The sequence below is a fragment of the Cricetulus griseus genome, chromosome 3 (assembly GCF_003668045.3).
Source record: "Cricetulus griseus strain 17A/GY chromosome 3, alternate assembly CriGri-PICRH-1.0, whole genome shotgun sequence".
Taxonomy (NCBI): domain Eukaryota; kingdom Metazoa; phylum Chordata; class Mammalia; order Rodentia; family Cricetidae; genus Cricetulus; species Cricetulus griseus.
Genome location: NC_048596.1, coordinates 214,065,524 through 214,073,930, shown reverse-complemented (window position 1 = coordinate 214,073,930; position 8,407 = coordinate 214,065,524). Strand labels below are relative to the sequence as shown.

Sequence of the window (8,407 nt, the reverse complement as noted above, 5' to 3'; positions counted from 1 at the left end):
TATCCCTCCCCCATTTTGTGTCTTGAAATGCTGAGGGTTGAAGCCAGGATCCTGTTTATAATAAGCAAGAACTGTACTATTAAGTCCCACACCAACTCGTTGTCCTCTTTAAATGCAAGTTGAACAAGTTAGTCACTCTTGCTTCTTTCACTTAACAATGTGTCTTAGAAATCACTTCACTACCTGTGTCCCATTCCTGCTGAACATGCATGGATGCATCACAAGTCACCAGAGCCTCACCAATGAACACACAATGAGCAAATGCATATGGCTTTCAGAGGAAGCAGAAGAGGGCTTGCTCTTGTTTCTATGCAATTCCTTCTTCCCCTTCCTGTGGCTCAGTAGAGAGACGGAGACTGACATGTATGGTATTAATAACTAGCTATGTTTGCATTACTAAAGTTCAAACACCTTCCAGAAAAAACAGTCTGAAGGACAGAGCTCAAAAGCTTTGCAGTTTTCCAAACAGACCTTGGCAGGACAGAAAACGTTTCTTTGGATACTTATATCAGCATTTAGGTGTTTCCTCCTTTAAAGATTAATGTTTAACAATAAGAAATGCAAGAGAGGAAAGAAGATTCTGTGTCATAGCAGCCTTGCATCTCCTGCCCCAGTCTCCATAGGACAAGGTCCAACTTCTCTTATGAGTTTTGAAATATTTGCATGTAGTCTTTGAAAATTTCATACCCATTCTACAATGTATTTTAACTGTATCTACTCCCAACCCCTTAGCCCTTCCTAACATGTCTTTCTACCATCTCTCTCTATCTCTCTCTCTCTCTCTCTCTCTCTCTCTCTCTCTGTGTGTGTGTGTGTGTGTGTGTGTGTGTGTGTGTGTGTGTGTGTGTAAAACCCACTCAGCCTAATTAGTGCTGTAAATATGGGTACGAATGTGGGGATATCCACTGGAGCATAGGCAACCTACCAATAGCCACATTCCCCAGAAAAAAGTGATTCTTCCTCTCCCAGATGAGCAACCTCAGAGTAGGAAGTATCTCCCAGGGAACCTTCCCATGGTGTTGAGGCTTCCATCCCACTGTGTTGGAAATCTGTTCATTTCTTCTCATGTACCTAAAATGTCAGCTGTGTCACTTGGATCCAGTTAGTTAGCCACTGGGAATCTTCTTATTTGGAAATGATGCTCTAAAATTTAAAACGGGAGGGGGGGTATTGTATGGAGACAGCTCAGTGGATGAAGTCTTGTGTACAAACATGAGGGCCAGAGTTCAGATCTCCAGCACCCATGTAAATGTCAGGTGGGTATGGCAGACCTACTTGTAATCCCACAGGAAGCAAATCCCCAGAGCCAAGTGGCTGACTAGACTGACCCAACGGTGAGCTCTGGGTTCAAGCAAGAGGAACTGCCTCAATGTAAGATGATGAGTGATTGAGGAAGTCAACCAATGTTGGTCTCTGACCTCCACAGGCATATGCATGTGTATGTATGAACACTGCACACACATGTGCCATCACACATGAGAAGACATGAAATGAACATGCACCTGTGTATATACACATGCAATAAGAAAAGTAAAGAGCTACATTAGGAGTAGATAAGCAGACCTATGTGAAAATTAGCTGCAATGAGATAGAAACAAAGAAAGGGCAAAACAACATATGGAACACTTATAGGGTATGGAATGAACCAAACTTCACTTGTTGGATTCTGATTCGTCTTACTGGACTCATAGCTTTGAAAAAAGCCCTACTCTCAAGTAGTCATCTATAGAACAAAAAGGAGCTCCGTTTAGCTTGAAGAGGATTGAAAAATATATTTGAAGATCCTCTAAAATAAGGTATTTAAGTCAAACAGAACCTCACAGCCATTGGGGAGAAGTGTTAAGGGGTTCTCAGAGACCAAGGCACAGTACCGTGGCATCTGAAGGCATAGTCCTACTCAGAAGATGATGGTCCAGGATGGAGAGCAGAGGGAGGTAGGAGGAAAGTCTTACTGTTGTGAGAAGTTAAGGATGAAGTCAGGAGGCTGTATACATATACAGCACAAGGCCTCAGGTTGCAGCATGAATTCTAATTGTTATTAATAAAAAAACCCAGAGACAGATATTGGGGTTAAAGCTAAAGATCAGAGAAGCAAAGTGGCTAGCCAGTAGAGAGTGCTCATCTCTACCAATGCTCAGACTCAAGGGGTGATCCTGTCCTCAGATTGCATCTCCAGACTGCCTGCTCGCCACCAAACCCCAGACTTCGATGAGCTCCTCACTTCCACCTTATAGTCCTCTCTCTGCCCAGCCAAACCACTCCTGTTTCCACCTCCCTAGTGCTGGGATTAAAGGTGTGTCATCCAAGTGCTGGCATCAAAGGAGTGAGCTGTTCATCTTTTAGACTGATTCACTCTCTCTCATGTGGCCCAGGATGGCCTTGAACTCACAGAGAGATCCATCCACCTTGTCTCCTAAGTGCTGGAATTAAAGGTGTGTACCACCATTGATCTTCAGGCAAGCTTTATTTGTTATATAATAAACAAAATATCCCCACACTAAGTTCCATTCCCAACACCAACATAAGTAGTTCAACATCCCTGAAGGCTGTCATGGGAGGAGATGTTCCATCAACAAGATGAGTCTTCTAAATGGAAATTCCCCTAAGCTATGGGGTATGACACCAGTGGTCAGAGACTTTTGCTGGTTCTCAAATTGGTTTTAGCATCCTGTACTTTGAGCTGGGAGTGGCACCATTGCATGGTTTCTTCTTCAGATGTCATTTATAGGCTCAGCGGTAATCCAGATAGCAAATGCAGGGTGGGGCTTGGTGAGTACTGATCACTTGAGCTGCTTTAGAAGAAGCCTGAACAGCGCAGCATCGCACATCAGTAATGTGCAATGTCCCTGGTGGAGTGAAACCAGGAGAGCTGGTACTTGTTCTTACCAGCCAGTGGATCTGACATCAACCTTAGGGAAGTCACTGACCCTCACTGGACCTTAGGAGGCTTTCATCATCAACTCTGATTGTACTTTCAAATCCTAGTTTAGGGGTGTAAGGGCTTTTAAAAAGCAGACTGATGAATGTCCCGGACACTCCAGCAAAGAAAGGAAAGTCACTCCAGATTAGGGATACAGATGTGGCAAAGAGAAGGAAAGGGGCACAGGAGAGGACAGCCACACACCTGCTTTTGCCTTGACATGAGGAGGACAAGGAGACAATTTACACTACAGGAATAATTGGGACACTTTTAGGGGCTGGAGGTGCACTGAGCCCCACCTGCAGGAGTCCCACCTTCAGGAACTTGCTTGCAGACACTTTGGAGGCATACAGGATGCTGTGGGCAGGAAAGCTGGATCTGGTTGCTGTATTTTAGGTACCAGAAGTGCACCTGCTGGCATCCTGTGTGGCACCAAGAATGTTCAGTAACAAAGTAGGAAGCCCAAGGCTCCATCCTCACTAACATCTCTTACCCAATTCATTCTGGGGAGAGTCAGAGACCTGATTTCTAACCCTCCTGTCACTGCTCTGCAAGACACTGGGATATGGGTCTAGGCCCTGCTCCAAATGATTTGACAGACTTTGAAGAACCCCCATGGAAGGCCTCATCCTCCTGGGGCGCAGAAAGGGGATGAGACAGGGGTCGGTGGGGGGCAGGGGAGGATGGGAGTGAGAGGGAAGTGGTATTGACATATAAAATAAGCTTGTTTCTAATTTAAATTAGAAAATTTACTTTTAAAAAGACACTGGGTAATGAGTGGGAATGTCTGATAGGAAACAAATGAAGAATTCAGACCCACGACTCTGGGAGGAAATAAGAACTGAAGGGCTGAGGAGGAGACTCAGGCTCAAGTTCAGTGGCCTTTGCCAGTGCTTCTGGAACTGAAAACCCAGGAGATGGGCTGAGGCCTGTGAGCAGTGCCAGGAGGTTAGGAGGCCCTGTTGAAAGATATGAAAGAGTCACGAGACTTCACAAGGACTTGGTTGTAGGTTAGCTAGGGCTCATTTTACTGTCCTCCATGGGAGCATAGGATGCCATTTTCTAGTGAAATGGAGGTTCGTCCCTTATAGGGTTGACAGAGTGAGGAGAAAGGTAAGTTTGAGTTCATCAGAGAATAGTGTGAACAGCTTTCTTTCTATATGAACTGCCTGTGTATTTTGATAGTAGGTGTGTCCATGTTCACTCAGTGTCCTGGGGATTTTGGATTATGGAGAAAGGATTGGAATATGTATTGGGGCATCTCACTTGCCAGGACAAAATTCTATTTCAACCTTCTCATTGAGCTTTTAGCTTTGAATGGCTGGCCAGCAAATCCTTAAGAGGAAAAATGAAGACAGATTAGGAAGAACAGGGTTCACAGACGGTTATCTACAAAACAAGTGAGTGCTTTTTCTTCTGATCTTACTCGCCATGCTTGCCTTGCTTGCCTCCCAGAGAGTAAGGCTTCCACCAGGAGTGGAGTCTCCATCAGCTTACTTGGTTGCCAAAGGTGCATTTCTGGAACTTTTCACAAATGCAACAAACATTAATGAGGATGGTTTCCCACAAGGAAGCAGATTTATTAACAATCTCACTGAATAAAGATCCTAGTACACACTCTCAAATCTCTGGGCATCCCACTAATGTATCAAGGAGTCAAATACAAATTTCTCAAGTCACTTGGTATTTGTAGGTTCAAATCCAGTATTCTCTGCTCTGGTTGGACATCAGTATTTTGGATAAGGTTTGAAATCTGGTTATTTATCCTTCTTCCAAGTCCTTAGGTTGATTTGCTTAGTTTTATTTTAATTAATTAAGGTAAATAGAACTTTTCATTCCCTCATTCACCCTTGTTTTAGACAAGATCAGCTTTGAACTCACAATTTGCCTCCGTTGACCTCTGGAATCCCCAGAAACTAGACATGTACCACCATGCCCAGGCACTGGGTGTTTTTCAATATAAGAAAGTTGGACCCTACAGCTTTCCTCCCTGTGAGATCACAGAAATATCTAAGTAAAAAGAATTCCAAGGCATCCTTCCTCCATCGCAGGGAACCTGTCCACCTTTGCACTTTCTTATTGACAATCACCTTGGTATGAAGGAGGCACAGGAGGAAAACCTAACACATGAAAGAACCTACTGTGAAATAGTGGCCTGTGGGTTAAAATGTCTGGAGGTTTCCACAAGCCAAGGAGGCTCAGTTTCTGAACTATTATTATATGTTGTTTGGCCCCAATGCCTAGACCTTGGAATTCTATTTGACTACAGTGAAATGCCCGAAATGAAATGAAGCATGTTTAGTGCATTTTCTTAACTTGTTGACATGAAGGGAGTCTTAATAATGTAGGATGCTTCTGTAGGACAACTGTCTGAAAAGAGAAGTGCCAGCCCCGGGAAAACGACAACTCCAGCCCTCTGTTGAAAGATTGCTGGACTGGTCCTGGTAGCATTTACTCTCACAGGGAGGAACCGCCCCGACCTTGAACAAGTGTTTCTTTGTTGCACTACAGTCTGTGAGAAAGTGTGTCTTGGGGCTGGTTGATGTCTGAAAATAGGAAGTAAGGTCGAAAGGGCGAGAGAGGGGGGAGGAATCACTCAAAGATGGTCGGGTGGCCAGTCAGAAAGGTGAAACCCAGGCTTTGAAAATCATTTACACTGCCCTTTACTACAATGGCACCTCCCAACCCCCACTCCTGACTGCTCCGTACTGGACAATTCAATTGATTCCTTTTGTAGCCGGTTTATTGCTCAGAACCCCTAGGGTCTGGGTTTGCTTGTGGAAGAAACACACCCCATGGCGCTGCTCTGGAGCTTGCCCCTCCAGGCTCAGCTCCCTTTCTTAGGGCTGGACAAGACAGTGGGAGGCACCCTTGGACATGCACCTACTTACTCCCTGCGCTGCATCTGGAACTCTTAGGTAGTAGGACTAAGTCACTACCAGTCTTCTGCACATCCTTCGCAAACTTTCAAGAGTCCTGAAGGGTCTGATGATGTTATGGAAGCACCAAACCTGATCCAAGCTAGAGCACCCGTTCTACGTCCGGGGTATGAAGAGGCATCTCCAACCGGTCTCTGAGTGCAGCCACCCTTGGATTTCCCAGGCTGCCGGCTAGGGACTGGCTAACTAGAATTCCAGTCCCTCACGCCTAGGTCCTTCGGTAGCTGTTCCAGCCCACCGGAGGAAACCCGGAGCACATCACTGAGGACCGGAGGCGAGTATCGCAGGCTGTAGGTAGTCCGGGAAACTGAGCTCTGGGCAAGCACCAAAGAAAGCCTGAGCGGGAGAAGCTACACCTCTCTCAGCAGCGGGAGCTGGGAACTGAGGACAGCGCCCCTGCGAATGCCTGTCCTGCGGGTCCCCTCCCCGCCCGCTTTCCGCGCTCTGATTGGCTGGCGCGCGGGGTTTCTGGCACGCGCCTGTGGATGTAGTTATAAGAATCCTCGCGTGCCGGCCCTCAGCTCCAAAAAGCGGGTCTCAGCCCTCCCTAGTGCAGTCTCAGCACCAGTCAGAGCTAGCGGCCTCGCACTTTTCAGGGAGGCCCTGGGACGGGGACCCGTGGCCGCCTAGCCTTCCCCAGAGCCAGCCCCACGAGGGAGGGGCTGCGGGACCTGCCCGAACAGCCACGGATCATTCACAAAGCCTCACCCCGAGCAGTCCAGCAGTCCCTCTGGGCCTCGGCTGTGGCCGTTATGGACGCCGTGCTGCTGGAGCACTTCCCCGGGGGGCTGGACACATTCCCGTCTGCTTACTTCGATGAGGAAGACTTCTTCACCGATCAGTCCTCTCGGGACCCGCTGGAGGATGGCGATGAGCTGCTGGGGGACGAGCAGGCGGAGGTGGAGTTCCTCAGCCACCAGCTGCACGAATACTGCTACCGCGACGGGGCGTGCCTGCTGCTGCAGCCCGCACCCTCGGCAGCCCAGCACGCGCTTGCCCCGCCGTCTTTGGGGGACCCTGGCGAGCCCGAGGACAGCGGCAGCTACTGCTGCGAGGCAGGGGCGCCCCTAGGCAGCTTCCCCTACTCGCCCGGCTCGCCGCCCTCGTGTCTTGCCTACCCCTGTTCTGCGGTGCTGTCCCCCGGGGCGCGGCTCCGTGGTCTTAACCGGGCAGCGGCGGCGGCGGCCGCACGGCGACGGCGACGCGTGCGCTCCGAGGCGGAGCTGCAGCAGCTACGACAAGCGGCCAATGTGCGCGAGCGGCGCCGCATGCAGTCTATCAATGATGCCTTCGAGGGGCTGCGTTCGCACATCCCCACACTGCCCTACGAAAAGCGCCTCTCCAAGGTAGACACGCTGCGCTTGGCCATCGGCTATATCAACTTCCTCAGCGAGCTGGTGCAGGCGGACCTGCCACTGCGCGGTGGTGGCACAGGTGGTTGTGGGGGCCCAGGTGGCAGCCGGCATCTAGGCTGTGACAGCCCGGGTAACCAGGTCCAGAAGGTCATCATTTGCCACCGAGGCACCCGTAAGTGCATCTGTGTCTTAGCATCAGCTGAGGGGACAGGGACAGAGACAGAGACAGGATATTGAGAAGTCTGGCACAAGGGCTGATTAATGAGGATGGAACATAGGTGGGCACTAAGAACCTTGAGGATGACCTTTCGATTCTGTTTTCTGATACTTGACCTAGGCTTGGAGGGCGTGGGTCCTCCTCAGACATGGGCCTCCTTGGGTTTCGGAAAGAGAGTGCTGAGACTTTGAGGTGTGTAGTAGAGAAGGGTCTCAGTTGCTTCAGAGGGGACCCTAAAGGACCATGAGTGACTTTTGGGAACATAGTTGGGTGCTCACAATCTGTTTTTTCCTTTCTCCTTCCCAGGCTCCCCCTCCCCCAGTGACCCGGATTATGGCCTCCCTCCTCTTGCTGGGCACTCTCTCTCATGGACTGATGAAAAACAGCTCAAAGAACAAAATATTATCCGTACAGCTAAAGTGTGGACCCCAGAGGACCCCAGAAAACTCAACAGTAAATCTTTCGACAACATAGAGAACGAACCACCCTTTGAGTTTGTGTCCTGAGAAAGCTCACAAAGGGCAGACTGTGTCTCTGTGCATATTGTACGGTGTAAATACCTATAATGTAAATGTAATTTAAAGATCACATTTTTCTAATGGCAATCAACTGTTCGTTATTTATCTATTTATTGTTCTGTTGGTTTAATGAAATAGATGGTCACTTTTTAAATATATAATTTATATAATTTATCATGATATTCTATAATATGCATCAGAGGGTGATTTTCCCCAGCACCTTTGGCACAACTGAGTTGTTGGAAGAACTCTGGCTAGAAATTTTCATGCTTATTTAATGTCAGATTTGGCTTATTTCTAAGAGTTGTTAATAAATGCTATGGGCTCCTGTTTCTATACGCTGTTTGTTTAGTCAATCATAGGGGTAACTGTGTCTTCAAAAGAATTAACTTGCCTAAACGTGACAGGGACAGGCTCAAATCCTAAACATCTGGGAGTAAACTACATTTCATTTAGGT

General features: G+C 48.0%; 1 protein-coding gene across 1 annotated transcript; it reads left to right on the top strand.

Annotated features, from left to right (window-relative positions):
- The first annotated feature begins 6,611 nt into the window (after window positions 1-6,611).
- On the top strand, window positions 6,612-7,937 carry Ptf1a (pancreas associated transcription factor 1a). Its single transcript, XM_027405509.1, has 2 exons — window positions 6,612-7,386; window positions 7,738-7,937. Exons 1-2 carry the CDS (start codon window positions 6,612-6,614, stop codon window positions 7,935-7,937), a joined length of 975 nt encoding a protein of 324 aa, XP_027261310.1.
- Window positions 7,938-8,407: the final 470 nt, after the last annotated feature.

Excerpts from the sequence above, each read along its gene's own strand:
- Ptf1a (XM_027405509.1), top strand. The coding sequence starts at position 6,612 with ATGGACGCCGTGCTGCTGGAGCACTTCCCCGGGGGGCTGGACACATTC. Across the intron at positions 7,387-7,737 it reads CATTTGCCACCGAGGCACCC|GCTCCCCCTCCCCCAGTGAC; the intron begins GTAAGTGCATCT and ends TCTCCTTCCCAG.